Genomic DNA, 22,398 nt, shown 5'->3' on the forward strand with positions numbered 1-22,398 from the left:
AATGTTTCTGAGTGTTGTGGCCTCGTCCCTGCTGGCATTTGTCTGAAATGGAGCTGTCTGTCTAACCTAGGCCTGGACGCGCCCTGCCCTGGTAAGTAGGGGGAAGATGGGGGTAGGGTGGGGGACGGAGGGGGGGCCCGGGGTGGAGTTTAGTCGCCTGCCTATTTTCATATTCATTAGATCTGGGAGGTTGCCCGAGGAGCCCAGCTGAGTTTCAAGATATAAAAGCAACTTCGGGTGCCCCCTTTGCAGCCGGGACGTCTTAAAGGGCTCGGAGCCGGGCAGCTCCAGGCGCCGCAGCGCTCGCTTCCCCTTCCCTCCTCTCCGGCCCTCCCTCCTCCCGCCCACTCGCTCCCTCCCCCAGCGCGCTCCAGCCCCCCGAGCTCCCGGGAGCTCTGCGACAGCCTTCCAGGATTATGGAGTTTCTGAGCGAGAAGTTTGCCCTCAAGAGCCCACCGAGTAAAAACAGTGATTTTTACATGGGCGCAGGAGGCGCGTTGGAGCACGTTATGGAGACGCTGGACAATGAGTCCTTTTACAGCAAAGCGTCGGCGGGCAAATGCGTGCAGGCCTTCGGGCCCCTGCCCCGCGCCGAGCATCACGTGCGCCTGGAGAGGACCTCGCCCTGTCAGGACAGCAGCGGTGAGTCCCCCTGCTCCAGGGGGGTCGCAGAAGCCCACCCGCAAATCCGAGGGCGGGGACCGGTCGGGACCGGGAGGGAGAGAAGGACGGAGGGAAGGAAGGAAAACAGGAAGGAAAGAAGGAAGGAAAGGAAGGGGGAGCGGGAGAGCTGGAGGGCGGAGGAGGGCAGTGGAACAGTGCTGGTTTTAGGAAGCGGAGTTTGGGCTGCTGCAGACTTTAGCGGGGGTAGGGGGGGAGAAGCCAAGGAAGGAGCCCACGCCCCTGGGGTGCATCCTCGCGGTTCTATTTTTGCTGCCGAGTCGCGTTCCTCACGGGCCCTGGAGTCCCGCTACCCAGGACCCGGGCGTAAACTGATAGGGCGCTAAATAGAGCGTAATTGAGTCGAGACAGCGCGCTTCCTCTGCGAGCCCGCCGCGCTGCCCCGGGCCGGGGGAGCTGAAATCCATCACAGCTCGTTAGAGGACGTCACTGCCGTCACGAAGAAGAAAACTTAGGTGAAAAACCTTTTTTTTTTTTCTTTTAAATTTTTCAAGGCGTAACGATATCTTTCTTTGTGAAGTTAGAGGCTTACTAGATGAGTTTCTGTGGATTTGTGATTTCTGCTTCTTTGGGTTTGCTCTGCAACAACATAAATGTTTTTTAAACGCCAAATCACTTTACATAGCTTTGGGCAAAGAATCCCCGATATAATCACTCACTCGCGAATTCCGTATTGTCTGATTTTTCTGACTCCACGGTAGAAGTCGCCTAAGAAGCCTTTCGGAATGCTTCTGGGTGAAATCTTCGACTTTGAATGGCCAAGTATCTCAAAGTCAAAATGTTATCAAAACAAACCATCTATCTTTTCTATCTTGTAACCCAATACAAACCTATTTTTTTCAGATCGCGACAGCTAAAGCAAGTTTACAATTCCAAGAAGACTTTTCCTTATCATTGTATATATTCCACAGTTAAGCTGTAAGGAGCGGGTTGCTTTAAAATAACAAACGAATTAAGTGTGAAATATTTACAACAAGCCTCCCGCCCCCTATTTTAATGGAGGTTCTCAATCTGGCGAGCCACTGGTTCATAGTAGCTCCTCTTCTAAATACTTAGTACGCAATAAGCTAAAAAAAAAAAAAGGCCTCGTATATTTTACTTATTTTGTTCAGCGTTGCAAGTTACTTTTGACTTGCAAGGTTAAATAAAAAAATAAAGGAACAAACAATAGAGAAAAATCCGTTAAGTCCCATTTATTTAGACACGCGAAAAAATAATTTTAATATACTGAAGTTTTGACTTTCTGTCTGTATTGCAGTATTTGTATTTTGGGATTTTAAAGTGTATCCATAAAGTTATTTCCATGGACAGGATTTGTTTTTAAATGGTTCTGAAATGTCCTCTGTTGACTGCTGGATAAGAATCATAATATTTTATTTAAATTGTCGGGATTCCAAAAATAAGAGAAATAGGTGATTTTTGATACTTTATAAAGTTTTAAAAGAACATCACACTGTTAGGATGGATTTTAATAGGAAAGTTTTAAGTAAGGAGAATGAATGTAGGCAACAAGCAGTCCGCTAAATTTAGGAAAGTTCCTGCCTTTTTCCTGAGATGCCCTTACCCTCAAACGCCTGTTTCCCCTCCCCCATCGCTAATTACCGCAGTTCCCCATTAACTCTGCCCACAGAGACAAAACTGTATTGTTTGTTAATCAGTCAAGGCTCTCTCTTATATTTAGTTTTACACCATATATTTTTTTTGCCTAAAGGCAATTGGGTATTTGATTTACCTAGGTACTAGAGTGCAATACATTCGTATAATGACTAAAGTAAAGCTAAAATACATTGTAAAAAAAGCTAAAAATACATTGTAAGAGAATTTAAAAATAGACAAAAACGAAAAAAGTATAGCAGTTCATTGGAAATGATTGTTATGGTTGAGCCGACTTAAAAAAATGTTTCCTATTTCGTTATTTGTATCCATTATATTTGTGTGGGGGGCACAATCGAATCTGGAGGAAATCACTGAAATTAAAACACCCCTAAACAGAATGCCAGATGATATCCTTTATAATCTTCTAATAGATGTTTTAATTTCTGTGCTTTACTGAAAGGAAGAGTAAAGCTTTCTATTTTAGGACAATTTCATGTTTTAAAAGAGTTAAGCATAAATTTGACATGTTTAGATAACTCCAAGTGAGTTTTTAAGCTAAAGAAGTCTACTTAAATGTTATCCTTTTCTGTAAAAACACTTTTAGAAACGGATGAAAAATTCTTTTTTGACTTAGTAGGTCACTTTTTAAAATTAAAATGTTAAATGTGGACATGATATGCAGTTGAAATATTGGAAATATACTAGAAACAATGCCATTTCTTAAATTTGTAGTCCATAGGTTTTGTGTGGAGAAGAAACAGAACTTTGAGAAGAGTATGGCTTTTGGTTTACAGACAGTATTTAAAATCGAAATGTCCTTTTTGAGCCCTGTTAGTAGCTTACTTTTGTCTGCTGTGAGTAAATAAGATGTGAAATTCGGCTCACTTTTCAAAAATTATGGTCATTTAGTTTTGTTTTTTTAACCAGAGCATCTTTTAATTTGACTACTTTGATTATAAATTATCTGGATAAATAGTACATTAAACCTGAAAAACAGAACTATATGTGATGCTGGCAAATTATGTAAGTTCCATGTACACATTTTTAGATGATTCTAAACTTGCCCAAAGTGAATTAATAATAATAGATAAAGTGAAAGTCACTCAGTCGTGCCTGACTCTTTTCAACCTCATGGACTATGCAGTCTGTGGAATTCTCCAGGCAATAATACAGGAGTGGGTAGCTGTTCTCCTCTCCAGGGGATCTTTCCAACCCAGGGATCGAACCCAGGTCTCCCACGTTGCAGGCGGATTCTCTACTAGCTGAGCCACCAGGGAAACCCAATAGTAGATAATATGATGATCAAATCAACACTGGCACGATAAATCGTAACAGACTACCTGCCTGATGCTCTGTATCACTTCAACTTAATTCTTTCATCAAGGTGTTTTGCAATGCTGAGAACTGTTTTTCCCCCTCTCTGGGCGCAGTGAACTATGGGATCACTAAAGTAGAAGGACAGCCTCTTCACACAGAGCTAAATCGAGCCATGGACAACTGTAACAGTCTCCGGCTGTCTCCCGTGAAAGGGATCCCAGAGAAGGGAGAACTGGATGAACTTGGGGATAAATGTGACAGCAACGTATCCAGCAGTAAGAAGCGGAGACACCGAACCACCTTTACCAGTCTGCAGCTGGAGGAGCTGGAAAAGGTCTTTCAAAAAACCCATTACCCGGATGTGTATGTCAGAGAACAGCTTGCTCTGAGGACAGAGCTGACTGAGGCCAGGGTCCAGGTAGGAGCCAGTGAAGGCTGGAGGCTGTGTGTGTTCGGAGCGGGGAGGTGGTTGGGGGGTAGTGTTAGAATGATTCCATAGTTGCCACAGAGTTTTACCACAGTTTATTCCAAAGTTTTACCACAAAGGCAGAAACTGATTCTCCTGCTGAAGATGGAGAACAGTGTAGCAGAGGCATGTAAGTCTACTAAAATTACTGTTTACTTGCAAATGATTTAACAACTCACACACAAGCCTAAGAGAAAAGAACTTGACTTATTACTTAGGCATAAAAGCTAATGATTATTTTAAAAGAACGGAATATGATAACAAATCTCTGATTTCAAAAAGTGAGCTTTAAAGGACAAGAACCCAGAACCATAGCTCTCCAATTTAGTAATTCATATATTTTATTTTTCTATCAGCTATAAAGCTCTTTTTGGGTTATATACCTTAGATTTGTAAGTTATTTGTATAATGGCCCATAAGCATCTATAATTTTACCGAGGTTGGAGTTATGATAAAACAAAAAAACAACAGTCTCACAAACTCTCAGCTGTAAGGTATTCTGTAAACTATTTTCACTATACATAATTAAAGAAAAGTTGTATAAGCACATCTACAATTTTCTCGTCCCAGCAATTGTCAATACATGCCTTCCATTGTAATTTTAAAACTCTGGATAACTTACATGATTTTTTTCAAAAGCAGTAGGAATAATAATCTTAAAAGTAACTTTTAAATGTATAAATTCAATTGTTATATCTGTAAAATGTGTTCAAATTATCAAATTAGATGATTCAGTATACTAAATTTTTTAATAATTTGAAAAAACAAAAATGCTGGGTAAAACTCTACCTCTTAAGCGTATTTTATTTTTCCTAGCCCTGATAGTTTTAAACAATTTTCTTAGTTCGCAAGTAAGACTAATTCAGGAGAATGACCTTTTTCTTTTTGTGTGTTTTTACGACTCTAAAAAAAAAATACTGAATTTTGCAATTTCCATAAACCACTAGAATAAAGAAATAAATTTTTGTTCTGAATGGAATAATAGTATTCCTTCTGAAGACTGACCCATTGTAAGTCTCTTACACATTGTTAAAGACAACATCTGGTGGCGCAGGAGTAACAAGCAGCGGATTTTTGCTTTAGTTTATAGAGACAAATGATTATTTTATCTTAGTTCAGGAAGTAAATATGCAGAAAGTCAGTCCTAAGAAAGAATTTGAGAATTGTCAAGCGGTAGCACAAACCCTACCCGTGTGTTTTTTGGTCTTGTGTTCATATATTTAAATTAGTTATACTCATAACCATAGAAAAATATGTTTATACATAGATGATCAGCTGTGCACAAAGTGTGTTTTCCCCTTAACATTTCATCAAGTGCTGGTTAATTTTGCTCTAAGAATAGGCACAGAGAGCCAGCCTGAACCTAATTTACTCAGATAGTTTCCTTGCTTTTTGCATAAGAGTGGTAATCAGCACCTATTTTAAAGTGATTGTCAAGGTTTTCTTCTAAAGAAAAAAGCCCTCATTACTAAATTCCCTTAGTATGCTCTTGGTGCCTGTCTATGGAGAAAATAAAAAAGTGTTTTGCTTTGTTTTGTTGTTAATGTTGTCTTTAGCCCTGAATATAGTGGGTAATACACACCAGCAGTGTTCTAAGAAACCATCTGAACAGGTAGCTCTCTTTGCCTTCTTCTGAGAACTGTTCAAACTGCCATCTTAAATTTGCAATACTTGCTTACACTCCAGACTGAATATTAACATGTCTCCATAAGTGTGAAGGAAAAGATATAAAAGAGTAGAATTGAATACAAAAAAGCATAAAAAGTTCAAATAAATTTTAGTGAAATGCTTTTTTACATTGTGCATTTTTATAATTCATTTTCAGCTTTTTTTCCTAAATATTTTGTATTCTGAAGGACAGTTCTCTGAAGACTAAACAGCTTTCAGAAAGCTGCTCATGTAAATTATATATCAAATTATACATGTTGAATTTAATTTTCTGTATAACCTTTTAATACCTAAAATATTAAAGTGAAGATTCTGGAGATCTTACAAGTGTGAGCTGGTTAATATTTAACCCTCTGAGGAAGACAGATGATAGAATAGATGTTTCTACTATATAATTAGTTAGAGAAATTTGGAAAATAGTTTAGGAACTGTGTGGAGGCCATACTAATACACAGGCTTTCTTGACACTTGATTAAAATTTATATTATCCATAAGTATTTTACATTGGAGAAATTATCTTTAAGATTTTGTGAGCATTTTCTATAAGAGAAAATCTTATAAGTGACATAATTTATGTTATAAACAATTTGTGTATTTTAAAACCATAGTTCAGCTTCAGATGATACCATTTTACCCATAATCTTTATCATACTCAATGTAACATGTACTCCTACTAGTTTGCTTCTAAATAATCATTGTCTTTCTGCTGGTGCCATATGTTTTAGATGTAATGTGTTTGTTTACATTTTTCTAAGTTTTTGTAAGTCTGGATACAGCCCAAAAGAGCCTCCACTTTGTGACATGTTTTAAAGATAATTGTTTTGACAGACTTAGATATTAATTTGGTTATAGATTGGCTGAGTTCATGTTATATACATAACCCCAAATTAAAAAGTTATGAGTGTCTTTCAGACTTGCATTCTCTGAGAGAGGATTATTATCTATGATCATTTGGAGATATAAGGAATCTTCAAGCATCTAATTCTTTTTTATTTTCCATAAGTAAAAAAAATAGAGGCTCAGACATATTAAATAAAGTTTTGAAAACATCTTGTCTGATTCTATTAAACTGTATTGCCTAGTAGACATGGCACTTATCATATCGGGGTAAAATAAAATAGAAAGTAAAACTTGTGGATCCCTTTCTAATATAAAAACATTTCTGCTTTTGTAATTTTCTTGACCTGGTTTACCTTTCTGATTTAACGTCTTTGACCATCATATTTGCATTACCAGCTATTCCTTAGCTGAAATTCTACTTTTTTAAAAAATTAGGTTTGGTTTCAAAATCGAAGGGCCAAGTGGAGAAAAAGAGAACGTTATGGCCAGATCCAACAAGCTAAGAGCCATTTTGCTGCCACCTATGACATATCAGTTTTGCCAAGAACTGACAGCTATCCACAGGTATGGTAAATTGCACAGAACACTGAGATACACAAGTGTGGTTTGTATATTCTTAAAAGGGCTAGTGTAAGCTTTATCACATCTAATATAATAGTTAAGAATGAAAATTTTAATCTCCAAAAATTGTTTCCATGTTTGTTAGAATTTTATTTTGCTAAAATATTTATTTTTATTTATTTTTTCCAGAGCCATTCATTTGAAATATTTCAAGGTCTCTTCTTTGGTATACATTGCAACAATTTAAGTAGCATCATTCAATAATATGTCTCTTAATTAGTCTGCATTTTGATAATTCGGATTTACTCCCTTTGTTAACTTTTAAAATACATAAAACATTGCTAGGCTCTGTGGCTCTTTTTTTACGAACTGTACCATAACCTACTGTTAAATGTGGCTGATGAAACCTTCAGTTCCACTTAAAACTATTTTTTCTCCTATGTTGTCTTTTCAGCTTTGAAACTGCTTACTGTTTCAAGGAAACATTTTATCCCTTTGTGACTTAAAACATGTATAGAATTAGTTCTGGACCTAATTTTTAAATTGTATCTCATTAAGAGTATTTAGAAAAATTTTTCCTCTAATTTTTTCTTTTAATTTGGAGAGGGTTGTTTTTTCGTACTTTGTAATGCACATAAATATATTTTGTTTTTGTAACTGGATATTAATTTTTCCTGCTACTGAATTATAACATTCAGAATTGTATTTGCTACATAAAGAATATGTGTATTAGAAGGAACAAGCCATCTGTTATTTAATTCCTTATTGTTTAATGATGTGTGTTGTAAGAGACTACTTGGAAAATGAATATGTAACACATATACTGATGGAATATTTTGATAGTCCAGTGAACAAATCATCATAGCCCAAACTTAAGGATATTCATTTTCTTCAACTGTAAATTCATACCTTGTGAGCATGAATTCAGTCTTTTAATTTCATGCTGTCTTTGAGTTCTTGTACCTTTCATGATTTGAAAAAAATCTATCTTGAGACTTTCACTCCTCCATGAATAAAAATTCATGAAATTTATTAATGTAATGTTATATGTGAATAAGAGCCTTAGAGGTCACCTAGTTCCTTCATTTTAAAAGTCAGGAAACCAGACCCAGATGAGTTAAGAAAGAGAACTGGTCCATGATCACGTGAGTGGTTCCTTACAGGGCGGTCTTTAAAGGGCTGGTACAGCTAAGCCTTGCCACTGCAGTTTCCTTAAAGACCAGTGATACGGGTACCTTTTGAATAAAGGCCCATACCTTAAGAGGAATCTTATTTCCCTTACTTGAGAAAGTTTATCTTAAAGTAGTTCCTTCATATTTTCTTCTATTTTAAAAATATGTGTATCCCCTGGTTACTTACCATCAGCACATGTTTTGAGTGTCCTAGTTGAGTTTTAAGCAAAATGCTGCAAGGATGTTTCTCCTCTAGGCGGTAAGTTCCAAGGGAGCAGACACTGCAGTTTTCCTAGTTGTTAACAAGACCATAGCCCTCTCCGTCAGTCACAGTTCTAAGCAGTGTACATTTATTAACTCATTTAATCCTCGCAGTAACCTTATGCAGTAGGTGATATTAATTCCCATTTTTTATATGTGGAAACTGAGGCACAGAGAGGCGAGGTATTTATTGCCACTAATGAAAGTGAGATATTTCCTCACTTTTATTAGTGTAGTAAAGCTCAGATTTAAGCAGAGGCAATGTGGCTCTTAAGGGTAAGTAACATGATTAAATGATTAATAGCAAAAGAGCATAAGACTTATGTCACATTATTCAGATCTGCTGTTCAGTTCAAGGGAGCAGAAAATGTTCACTGCCAACCAGTGAAATAATAGAAAAATAACAGAGATGGCATATACTTTACATAGTTTTAAACTACTTGTGATGACTTTAGAAATAATAAAGTCACAAATTGTGAATTCTTTCCATGTAGACTTTAAGCAGTCTAACTGCTAAGTCTCTCACAACACTTGACTGCAGCGTACCTTTTTTGCACCTTATTTCAGTCTTCATTCCTTTCATTGTTCCTATTTCTATTTTGCACTTTTCTGCTCCTTGCTCTTAGTTGCCTTGTTGCTAACCCCCTTTCTTCTTTAGAATATCGTAAAATGTGTAGAATAGGGCCTTACACCAATTAAGCTCTGTGTAAAAACTTAATATAACAATACATTGTAACTAGTCACCCTTAATATTAGTCACCCCCTAAAATTATCTTGCCATTATGTTATTGTGCCTCATAGCTTTTGATATTAGCAGTTAGCAGAATGAGGTCACCTAGTATTGCTCAAGCAGGAAAGGAAATGGTATGGTCAAATTATACATTTGATGGTCTTTTTCACGCCAACAAAGGATTAATTTAAAAAATTCCCCTCAGAGATAATAGAATTTTGCACTAATTTCTCTTTGTGGGTTCTCCATAATTTTTATGTATATTTGGTTATACCATCTCAAAATTTAAATGTGGAAACACAGATATCATATGTTGAAGTTATTTTGACAGTATGTTCATCAACAATAATAAAAATACTGTCAAATCCACAGTACTTTTCTGTATTGCTAAGTCATTTAATATTTGGTTACCAAAAATTCTGAAATCAAGTGTCTGCTACTCCCCACTCTAGGTATTAAAGAAAGTCAGGGGAAAATTCTGTTTCAGTTAAAAATATGTGGTTGACTTTATTTTAGTTTGTTTGAAAAAATAACTATGCCAAAGTCATGTCTCAAGACTCAGCCTAAGGAAACTGCTTTTTAAAAAGAAAAAAAAAAATCTTGTGGCTTGAAAATAGTTTATAATGGGAAAAATAGGAATTGAAAGAGTCTAACCAACTCAGTGCAATAAGACATTGAATGTGGTTACTGTTACTAATTACAGAAAAAAATTATTAATTACAAAAAAGTTGGAACTAGGAAAAGTTGGCGGCAGGACAGAAATAAAGAATTAGCAATTTGGCAGGGAAGCAAAAGCATACGCAGAAATACATCAAAACCAGAAATGGTTTAGAAAATGATCTCCTTCAGCTCGCTCATAATAGTAAGCCTTTGTATCATAATCTTACCTAGCATAAAGTATCTATATATAAAACATATAATGTTTATTTATGAATAGTAATTAATACTTTCTAAAATGTTATAAATACTTTGTTTTCACTGGTCTTCATTACACTGTAGTAACAACAGCTGTAACAGTAAAAATAGTAACTACCAGTTGAGGGCTTGTTTTAAGCCAGGCTTCCTTCTTATAGCCATTAACTCATTGAATTTGAGCCCAAGTGTTTTGAGTTCAGGAGTCCCAGGCTCCTTATGCAACATTTTCTCCTTAAACCAACACTGAGTCTTGAAATAGTTCAATTTTGACCCTGAAACATCACCTTACTTTGGAAAGGAAAAATGCCTAAATAATAAAACATTTAAAAAATGTAGATACTTCTTAGACTAAGATACTCTTTTTTTAAAACTTGCTTATGTTTGAAAGCGAATAAAAGTATGAGTACTGTGATGTCAGTAGTGATGAAAGGTAGTATATTTTGATGTAGTGAAAATAGTAGTGTTTTTTATTAAAGCTCTACTTTGGGTCACAATATCAGTTACCATTTGTCAATACAGTATAGCTAAATTAAATTATTCGATGTTCTCCATTACCTGATACTTTAGAAGAGAGTCTCATTGCTTGTGCTAAATCTGTTTCCCTCTATTTTGAATTCCCTTTCCCTCACCTAAACCTGGAAGCCTCCTCTCAATTTTCCCTCAGTCAATGCGTCACTTTCTCACCGACCTTGTGGTGGATTGTGTAAAAATGTCTGCCACACCATTTAGGATGTAAAGTATTTAAAAGATGATTCAGTTCTTACTCACATTGTATCATCACAGTATTAAGCAAATTATATATACACCAAATAGATGTGAAAAAAGTTTTGGTTCACTTCAGTTTTCAGGAGTACATTATAAAACAAAATTAGTCTATTTTAAATAAAACAGATGGTTTCTGAATCTCTGCTCTCAACCAGCTTTGTGGTCTTAAGCAGCTAACTTTTCCTCTTTGAAAGAAATAGACTAGAAAGATTTTGCAGACCCCTTTCAGCTTAATTCATTTTCTTCCAGAGTTTTTTCATTTTATAGTTTTGCATTTTATCAAACAGATACATGCTCGGTCTTGTTCTAGGCACAGAGGTTATACAAATGATCCAGACAAAATCTCCTGCTTTCTAGACAGATTGCAAATTAGGTATTACAAATTCTGCAAACATTTTCTTGATGCAGACTATATCTAGCACACCAAAAGAGACTCACATAATTTTGTCCTTGAGTTTAAGAACCAAGCAAGTATCTATCAACATTAGATTCTAATGTGTTTCTAATTTATTAAAACCAAAGCATCTTTAAAATAATTATTTTTGGTGAATAAAATATTTTTTGTTAAGTTGCACATATTTTATAGAAAGATTTTGGACTTCTCCTGTGGCTCGGCTGGTAAAGAATCCGCCTTCAATGCTGGAGACTTGGGTTCGATCCCAGGGTTGGGAAGATTCCCTTGAGAGGGAAAGGCTACCCACTCCAGTATTCTGGCCTGGAGAATTCCATGGACTGTATAGTCCATGGGGTTGCAAGGAGTCGGACATGACCAATCGAAAGATTATAGCCAGCCTTCACACTTAGAAGAAGTGTTTATTTTGCGCCATTAGTTTAGTTCAGGTTAAGCTTACATTAACTTAATCATTTACTAGCTAGGTGACTTTGAAAAAGTCTCTGGACTTCCTTGATCTTGATTCTTTATTTGTAAAGTTGAGGTACAGTTGGTACTAGAGTTGGTGGTCTTAGTGTAGATGAAGATGTTGATACTTTTTCTGTCATGGAGAGGATTAAAATGATTTCTAAATAGTCTGTGGAACTAAATCCTGGGATTTGGGGTGAGCCATGGATTAATGTATGACTCCGGGCTTCACAATCAGGTAGTTGTGGGTTCGAATCCTGACTATGCCACTTAATAGATTTTTTAGACCTTTGGCAAATAAATTAACCGCTAGGAACATTTCATTTATAAAATGGTGATAGAAGTTCATATGTTATTTGTGAGAATTAGAATAGTTTATGCAAAGTATTTCCTAGTACATAATGAGGGCTCAATAAATAGTCATGATTCTCTAATAGCTATTAGTCATTATTAATTTTTTTTCTGCAGTAGAGAAGTAGCTAAGTGGTTTGAATGCCCCTTTTTGTTGCAGTATTTAAATCAATACATTCTGTGAGTAAATTTACTATTTGGGGATCCCAAGGAAAGAACAAGTTCAGTTAAATACACTTTCTTCTTTAAATTAGAATGACCAAATAAATATGGTAGTTTTAGGAAAATTTGGATATATTCTTAATCCACCAGAATTATTTTCTCACTTGGAAAATATTTTTTCATCAAAAATTTCAAAAGAAAGGTTGAAAGTTTTCCTGCCAAAATTTTCAGTAAGGTTTTGCTTAGTAAATAGTGGAATCATAATTATATTTATTTCCCAAATGTAAAAAAAGACCCATGTAGTATTTTTACTTTCTGTTGTTTAATTGATGCCTTTAGAAATATATGCCACTTGGAGTTTGAACCTAGCAAATGTTGGATTCAGTTTATAGATAATTTGTAGTCACTAAAATAATTTAAAAACAGATGAAAAGCTGTAAAGTATTTTTAGCTTAAGATATACTCTTTCAAACATTGCTATATGGTTTTTAAAAGGAAATTTTAAGGTTTCTGTAAAATAGTGATTATGAAGATATTGTTTACCCTACCTTCTTCTATCAACAAGTTTCTCTCCTAATCTTGAAGTTTGCCTTTACTTAAGCTAAATAAAGAATATGAAGCTTGTTTCCTTTAACCACTGTGGTTTAGTGATTTAAAGGCACCTGGAGCAGTTTTTACCTTTAGAAAAAATACCATTCTTATCACTTATTTCTGTTTTTTTCCCAAGTATTTGAAGTAAACAAAGATCCCAAAGATCTTTTAAAAATATTAATAATGTAGCTATACAAGATGCATTGTGTAATGAGTAATTCCATATCTTTCAAACAAGCAATGAGCTGGTCATATATTGTAGTACAGTGACACTTCCTTTATGAATGGAGGGACAAAGTATTAACAGCACTAGGTCAACAAGTGATACAATTTATCACTGATAGTAAGCACAAATATTTACAGTTATAGAAGGATATAATTTATTCAAATCAGTATAGTCTTTACAATGAAAACCATTCCTAATTTAATTATATATTTATATAAAAACATATAAAGTGTATTTCACATATATGGATATGTTAAAACTAAGTTATGTGTAGCAGGAGGTAGATTTTGTTAGTATTAAGTAAAGGAACAGATAGACACAGACAGTGAATAATTCTTCCATTTGGTGAAAGTAATTCTGGATACTTTTAAGAAGTAAAGAATATCCTCTGGAAGTAAAGTGCTTTCACATTGTTGATTATGAAAATAGACTTATTTTTGAAATGTAATATTCAAATTTAATGTGATTTAAAGACAGTAATAACTTAGCTGTTTTTTTTTAATTTGTTTTGCTTTTAGTTAAGTGAACACTGTTAAGTGTTGTATTTAACTGATTTGGTTGTACATATTTTGTATTTTAAGAGGAAAGAGTAAATCAATAAATTGAGTAGATTATCAAAATAATAAAAAGTAAAAGTTAAAACTAGGTCATACATATTAAAACTACCTTATGGAAGAAGGAGGGGGGAAATTAAGCATCCAAGTCTGAAGAGTCTACGAGAACTTCTGGATTAAAACCTGCAGTTTAAACCATTATTGGTAGTGTGAACCTCAGGATATACTTTAATCCAGAATTGTATGTGCACCACATTTATTAAACCACATGCATCTGTGAGTTTTCATTTTTATTCTAAGTTATGGAGCATTAAATAGACTTTTTAGTGCAAACGCACAGGTGATTTTAAAATAACAAAAAAAAATTCCAAATTAGAGTTAACTCAAATATAAGATGAATATAATTGATAACTTGACTCAGGATTTTAGAAATAAATTGGAAGCTTGTATATGACACCTTGTGAAACACTCTAAGATTAAAAATATACTGTATAAATACTTTGTGTTTCCATACTTGATTTACATTTTAGGTTATAATTTACAAAAAAAACTTATAATTTTTGTTTCTTATAATTCTGAACTTTTTAAATAGTTAAATTCTCATTAAAAATGAATTAGGCACTCATGAATCAACAGTAGTTAGCATGCATGCATTAAAATAGGTGAAAAATAAAGTGACAAATAATTGGAAAATACTTCAATTGATAATTGCTGCTGGATAAATATTTTTTTAAAATAGCAATTGCCAAGTGCTATGATTTCATTTTAAGGTATGTAGGTTGAGATTTCCTATAAAATTTTTTTTGTAATGATCACTATTTAAAATTTAAGAACACATTCGACAGTAAAGGGAAAGAAAGATGTTCTTAATGTTTCCTATATCTTTTATTTGGAGCATATTTCAAATATTATTTGAATAATGCAAAATTTAAACAATATTTATATGATATCATTCTGGAAATTTACAGACATTAACATTGCTTATGAGACTAATTGAGATAGTCTTTAAGTTTTACACTAACAAGAGATACACACTTATTTTTCTGTATAGCAAATTTCTTTCCAGTTTGTTAGTCTCACATGACTATTACATCTAATAGTCTTTTTTTTTTAACAGAAAAGGCATTCCTCCTGTTTGAAATCCATATATACATTTCTAAGATGAAATTTCATTTAAGAACTCAAAGTAGCAATGAACAATTAACATGTGATCCTTTTCTGATGAATAAACACTTTCTGACCACTTCAACTTAGTAATACTATGCATTTAAAACACATTTTTAAAATTTTTGAAATTAATTCCTCCAAAATCTTAGTGTATATATATATATATTTAGTTAAAATTACATCTAGTAAGAGGGCTCTGATGAAAACGTACCCTCATTTCTATCTCAAGTAGTACCTAGATGTGCTCAGATTTATCTTTTGACTGTGTGACTAAATCAACTTGGGATTTTTTTTCCCCAGGTACACAAAGTCTCAGTGTATGTTATTTATTCACTGGTAGCAAATTCACTGTTTAGAAAAACACCTATACCCTTTTCTCTTTGCCAGAAGCCTACTGAGGTAGTTACTAGAAAAGTTAATGGGACCCTAAGGTCCCAACAGCTAAAAATATCTGCAAGTTAATAAGCGTATGATTCTTATTAATACTTTATCCCTCTGAATTTTAAAGGGGGGATATGCTAATAAAGAACATAATGGTCTCTTAAAAAGTCAAACTACTTTTGTAAAAAGTGATGTTTGCCTTTTTAAAAGAGGCCATATAAAAATCTGGTAAATTCTATAGTGATAATGTGGTAATAAATCTTTATAGTAAGTATAGAATAATAGAGTAGTCAATAAAAGTAAGCCTTCTGTCAAACAGGAAAAGCCAAAATCAACTTTTTTATTTTAATGGAAAGACACTATTGCTATAACATCCTCACAAATACCTCTTTGTGAATCCCTGCTCTCAATTTTTTCATAGCAGCCTTTTAACTCCCACAGGGAACTGTTGGGGCTGTGATGTGAAGGTCGTATGAGTATAGGATAATACGTGTATCCTGGTGTGTGTGTGTGTCTCGTGTACATATAAATGTTGGTGGCAGAAAGAAACAGTCTATATGTATAGGAGGAGTAAGATTAAGTAAACTTATTTTAGTAGGAAAAAAATTATTTAGTTGGCTTTAGAGATGCTTTAAAATTAAGAATGCTCTAAAATTACTCCTATATTCTCACATTTTTTCAGTGTTTCTACTAAATCCAAATTAAATTCCATAGGCTAATATCTCCATAAATACCATAACATTGAGATATAGAGTATATAAATCAGGAAAGTATTTGATCTTTTTTTACACATCATGCTACTTTGCAACTAAGGGAAAAAATAACAAACTGAGATTAAGAGGTTTTTTAGAAGTATGAAAAACTCCCCACTACAGTAAAATCAGAAAATACATTAGAAATATATACCACATTTAGCATACTAAATTTTCTTTCTAGTTTTGGTTATGTAAAGAATATATCTATATCAAGTTTTCTAAGGTGAAGGTAAATGAGGTTTATGATTTCCTATCCATGATTTACTCTGTTCCATCAATTCATGACATATATAGATACACAGTGAAGAACTCTTAATATATGTATGTATACTTACATATTAACCCTCTCCTTTTAGCTATTATTGCTTTTAATTCCTTGGAAGGAAGGTGAACATTAAATGATTTGTTTGGAAAGAATCAGACAAAAAAAAAATTTTTCCTCCAAAATTCAAAGCTGTGGAATAATTAAATATACAAGGTTTTCACTTGATTAGAAAAACATTAAGGGACAAACATTCAAAGTGGCGAGTAGTAAGTCAGCTAAACTTTCTTTCATGCTAATGGGAGGCAGTTGGCTAAATTCTGTGGACAATGCTTTGAACATACCCCCAGAACTTTAAAAAATGCTGTGAACCACATTAAAACATGGAATATTTTTAGATTATCTGCTTCTTTTAAACACAACAAAGAAGAAAAAAATGTAAAGACAGACAATCTTTCTTTTTCCATTTTTCTTTTCTTTTTTTTAAAGCACATATAAAAAGAATACGGGCATTTAATAACATTGCTCCTGGTTGTAAATCTCTTGCATATTATACAGTTAAAAGCTTACAAAAATTTATTTAGTGCTAGGGTCTATGACGGAGAAGGCAATGGCACCCCACTCTAGTACTCTTGCCTGGAAAATCCCATGGACAGAGAAACCTGGTGGGCTGCAGTCCATGGGGTTGCTAAGACTCCAACAGGACTGAGCAACTTCACTTTCACTTTTCACTTTCATGCATTGGAGAAGGAAATGGCGGCCCACTCCAGTTCTTAAATGGAGAATCCCAGGGACAGGGGGGCCTGGTGGGCTGCCGTCTATGGGGTCACACAGAGTCGGACATGACTGAAGCAACTTAGCAGCAGCAGCAGTAGCAGTGTCTATGAACCAGTATAAAGAAATACTAGAAAGATAAGTAGTGATCGTAGAAAAAATAATGTTCCTTCGTTTCAAAATTTAACAGCAAATATAGTATTTCTTTTAATAAGTCAGAGAGTAAGATTTTTGTATGACTTCTCTGTTGTTAAATATGTAGTTTTAGACAATATGACTTCCTGATCCTAGCACATCATTTTAAAATGACCACTTAGAAGAGTGGAATGAAGGAGACACAGAAGGAGCTCACCTGAACAGTGGTAGATTTATTAAACTACAAGCTCAAACAACTTGGTTGTTTAAACCACATTACTTCTTCAGACATTAATAGAAGCAGACGATCTAGAACAAAGATGATACCTGCTAGATTATCCCCACAGTGATCAGACAACATCTAGAATATTATTTTCTGTTGTCAGTGCTGAATGTTTATAAGAGTGAAAGGGCATTGGCAACCTCCAGCACATCCAAACATCCAAAGGAATGTGGCTAGAATGATACTGTCTGGAAATCAATATGAAGAATCCTTAGAGAAGAGAGACTTATGATTGTGTAATAATCTCATGATGATATTTGAAGATTTTCTCATGTAAGAAGGATGCTGCTTATTCTGTATAAGGAACAGAAATAGAAGAAATAGAGGAAAATTACACCTTTTTACAGAGCTCCCCAGGAGGGAATGGAATATTTTTTAAAAAAACAGGGTGAGCTTCTTATCACAGAAATTGAACATAACTGAAAATGTACGAGAATTTTTTGCATTTGGAAGGAAATTGGACTTCAACAGTGTTTGTTCATCCTAGTTGATGTTCTGAATTGCTTTTGTGTCTTGCCATCTTTAGGGATTGAACCCACGTCTCGTGTGTCTCCTTTATGGGCAGGTGGGTTCTTTACCACTAGAGCCACCTGGGAAGCCCCATTATCATCTTTGCCATTATTTTAGTACAGAGCCCCTCAGCTACACTACCTGCTTAATGAATCAGAATCTCCAGAAGATAAGATAATACGTGTTTAACAAAAAAGAAAAAAGATTACCTTCCTAAAGGTACAGGGTCAACAGGGTCTCTAGCTGTGTAATTTTCATGATTTCTGTTAAGATTGTGTAGTATGGTGATTCTGACATTCAAATCATGAGAAAAAAAATTTAGATATGTTAGCATAAATTGTCCACAAAATTTTGATTATATCTTCAAGAAGAATCAGTCCAAATTTCATATTCTTAGAGATTTTCCAGTATTTAATAAATGTCTACTAAGGATTTATCATGTACTGTGTCAAGCCTGGGGATGAGAAACAGTTGTGAGTGATCATTGGGAATTTTGCTTTCAGAAAGTAGAATTTATAAATACATACAAATTTGGGATTGTGAATAAGTAAATAATTTCAACTCATAAGACTAGTTTTTATGTCATTGTAGCATTTCATAAGATTTCCGGGGTTCAGATTTGACCTCCTCCCTGAGAGTTATCCAATTTTGGTGAGATTCTTAAACTCTGTGTTTTATAGTTTTACCTTTTACGAAATGGGGATAGTAAAAGCATATACCTTTTTTTTATTGGAACAATTCAGAAGTCATCATGCTTTTAATCAAAATGCTTGACACGTGGCCATTAATTGATAACTATTAGATATCCTGAGCATGGGCTTGATTGTCCTCATCAGATGTTTGACACCTCCAGAGGAAATGCTTCCAAGGAAGCAGGACCTCTGTTCACTGGGGATATTATTTTTTTATGATTTGCATCCAACTGTAATATAGAAACCATCTAGATCCCCAAAGTCAAATGAAAACTTGCCAGAAGTTTGAAAATCAAAGAAAGACAGGAAAGAGATGAGAGACACAGATCATGGAACCCGGGCATATCAGCAAAAGTGTGTGACAGCTTCACTGGTCAGGAAAACTAAAGTATTGCTGTTAGTAACTTGCTTTATTAATCTGTTCTGTTCAGAAGACCTTTCTGTAGGTTCTGTTTTATGAAAAATAATGCATTTTACTTGCTTGATCATGTTGAGGTAAGACGTTTTGATCAAAATAACAATATTTGCTTATGTCATAGAAAATGGAGAGATTTTCCTAAATTCATTTAGGGTGAAAATACTTATTTAAATTCATAGATCACCTTCCTTGCTTTTACTCTCATTTTTTTTTTTTTACCTAGTTGTTAAATATGTTTCTGTGCATTTGGAATACAAGTAGATGAGTTCAATAATAATTTCTAGCAACACGCTTTGTAAGTTGAGGAATCCTTTAATAAACATAAAGCCTAAATAGTCTTTCTCCACCACTATCTTGCCTTGCATTTATTTTTTCAAAAGTAAGCAAGCAAGTTCACTTTCATTTCCTGAAAGCCCTTTTGTCAGACATGTGACTGTGGTTTTTCAGTGTAGCACAATGTTTGATTGAATGTCAGAGGAAAATCACCCAGATCAAGTTAGAAGAACTAGTTTGACAGAGTAATGACATTAACATCCCCTCCTGTTGGTTTGAGATACATAGCTCAGCAATCACTGACACCAATCATCATGTTTTGGGTAAAGTGGGGTACATATAGTAGGATGAGCCAAAATTTAAACAGCATAGCCCACGACAATTTAAAGATTGATAAAGTATGAAAATCATGATGGACAGCTGGTTACATAGCTAGATAGAGGTCTATAGATATCTCTCACAGATTTGGCATATTTAAAGCAGCTTAGAAAATACTTACATAAAGAACTGTTTTAAAAACAACACTGACATGGGCATCTTGCCAATCATTGAAGCCCCACCTGAAGGATGATATTTGTTCAGTCCTGAAAGTGGTTAAGTGGCCCTTTCAGAGTTACAGAGTAACGTCTCTACAATGTAATCTAGAATATTCATTAACATATTTTGGATATTAATTGAAAATAAGTTGTCTTTAAAAGTATGGCTTAAGCTTGAGTTTTGTAAGAGTATACCGGAGGCTACAGTAGTAGACTGAAATTTCTATGTAAAAAGAAATATAAGAAAACTATTCTTCTATATGTGTTAAGTAATTGTTTATTGTATTCTAATATGATTTTAAAAAAGAAAGAAAGCCAGATTGGATTAATATATATACTGCTGTTATGTTTTAGTATAAATCTAAATCTAGTGTAATAATATTGTAAAAGGCATACATTTTCAAATTTCGTATTCCAAGGCTGTGTCTCTCCACTGTGCTATACCAAGCAGCATTTTCCTTGCTTTTTCCCTCCTCCTGCCATTTGTCACGATTTTCTCTCTGCTTCTCAGTAGTACGTGTGATCACTTTCCTTGCTCTTGTTTAAATAGCTGGTCTAAGATGCCTCCTAAAAATTCATATTATACAAATTTGACTTAGTGTTTCTTTTGTATCCTAGTAACTTTAAAGAAATTTGTGTTTGCTGATAATACTGCACAATATAGAAATGTTTCCTATAGGGATTTAATGTGATGATTGTGAATTTCTTGGGCACAAGTGATAACTCAGTTTTCAATCTTATGTAAGTTGTTACCTCATACTTAATTTTTATTCAGATAGTATTTTTGCTAATACTTGAGTATTTTTCTCAGTTGTGCTTCCATTATTGGGTATTGGTCAAATTTTAGAATTCTAAATCTGCTTTACAGGTTATAATTCTGCTGTAACCTCATTATATCATATATAAATCATAGGATAAATATTTAAAATATGTATATAATTGTTCTATTCACAGAGATATTCAAGACTAGAGGGAATGAAAAACAATGAAACAGTAAACATTTTCCAAAATAAATTTTGCTTAAAAATATCTCTAAAAAACAACCAGCCTGGTATCAGCATTGGTTTCCAGTGAAAAATACCGCACTGAGTCAGCTATGGAAATTAAAAAAAAATGCAATTGTGTAATATTCTTTGGAAAGATGAAAAGTATATTTAAACTGAATCATATTTTAATCACTTTTCTAAACACATGAATTGATTAAAAATAATGATTAAATCAGATTTCATTTTAAAAGTCATGACTGTAAAAAGACTCCTCAAGAGATTGACATGTATTGAGAGTATTTTATGTGGTCAGGTGTGTGGGTTTGGTGATCCACTCCAGTATGACAAACTAGAAGAATCTTTCAAATAATTATTTTTCAGTAATTGCTTGATGTACTCAGAATGAAATTATAGCCACCCAATAGGAGCAGACAAAGAACAGCTAGCAAAACTTTGTAAATTCAGTTTCCTGAAAGTAAGGAACAAAAGTGAGAACCCATAAATGTAATATTTGTTGTTTTATATATTCCAGATTCAGAACAATTTGTGGGCAGGAAATGCAAGTGGTGGTTCTGTGGTTACTTCATGCATGTTACCACGTGACACTTCCTCGTGTATGACACCTTATTCTCACTCGCCTCGGACAGATTCCAGTTACACAGGGTTTTCAAACCACCAGAACCAGTTCAGCCACGTGCCCCTCAACAATTTTTTCACTGACTCTCTTCTTACCGGGGCTACCAATGGACATGCATTTGAAACAAAGCCAGAGTTTGAAAGGAGGTCTTCCAGTATCGCTGTTCTTCGAATGAAAGCCAAGGAGCACACTGCCAATATTTCATGGGCCATGTAACATACAGTACTCTTTTTCTTTTTCTCTTAATGGCAAAATAAAACATTCTTATTTCTCCTATTTAATGGATACCACAATAAGCTGCTGTGTGTGGAATTGCTAAAGGTCAAGATATACAGTGAGACCAGCTTAAATGAATAGTTGTTATTATTTAACATTAAAATCTAAGAATGAACCTCTGAAAAGACTAAATAGGTTTACCATGCACCCATCTCCACAAACTCTGTTTTAGTAGTAAGATTTTTCTTTCTATTGTACGAATCAATGAAATATGATCATGCAACTTCTTAAAAGAATAAATGTATTAAACAAATTCCTCTGTTATAGATTGATTTATGTTAGTTCTGTATAACAAGAAATCCCTTGTAAAATAATATCTGAAAAAGGAGGAAATGCACTGGGGAAAATGTCAAGATACTGAAGCTGTCAGGTAAATATTGAAGCAGGGTATTTTGGGGAGTTAACTGCCATTTTTCCATCTCTGGCTCCAAGGCATAATGGGCATATCCTCTGTTGCTGCGAATTTATCTATGGGCTTCGAAGATTTTTTACCTCTAGATGTTTTAGTGAATTTCCATGCAATGAAAAAAGAGCTCTTCAGAAATGACCAGCATTTGCATGAAATATTTGGGCATTGTTTCCTGAAACCATGTGGCTA

The 22,398-nt window shown here is 34.3% G+C and overlaps 1 protein-coding gene across 1 annotated transcript; it reads left to right on the forward strand.

Annotated features, from left to right (window-relative positions):
• The first annotated feature begins 416 nt into the window (after positions 1-416).
• Positions 417-21,740, forward strand: ALX1 (ALX homeobox 1). The gene is made up of 4 exons (XM_068972077.1): positions 417-642; positions 3,708-4,012; positions 7,004-7,132; positions 21,420-21,740. The coding sequence occupies exons 1-4, from the start codon at positions 417-419 to the stop codon at positions 21,738-21,740; spliced, it is 981 nt and encodes a 326-aa protein (XP_068828178.1).
• Positions 21,741-22,398: the final 658 nt, after the last annotated feature.

The sequence above is a fragment of the Capricornis sumatraensis genome, chromosome 4 (genome assembly GCF_032405125.1).
Source record: "Capricornis sumatraensis isolate serow.1 chromosome 4, serow.2, whole genome shotgun sequence".
NCBI classification, from domain to species: domain Eukaryota; kingdom Metazoa; phylum Chordata; class Mammalia; order Artiodactyla; family Bovidae; genus Capricornis; species Capricornis sumatraensis.

What these genes read in the sequence shown, in the direction of transcription:
- ALX1 (XM_068972077.1), top strand. Translation starts at nt 417, where the DNA reads ATGGAGTTTCTGAGCGAGAAGTTTGCCCTCAAGAGCCCACCGAGTAAA. An exon ending in TGACTGAGGCCAGGGTCCAG is followed by an intron (nt 4,013 to 7,003) that starts GTAGGAGCCAGT and finishes TTAAAAAATTAG; the next exon opens with GTTTGGTTTCAAAATCGAAG. An exon ending in GAACTGACAGCTATCCACAG is followed by an intron (nt 7,133 to 21,419) that starts GTATGGTAAATT and finishes TATATATTCCAG; the next exon opens with ATTCAGAACAATTTGTGGGC.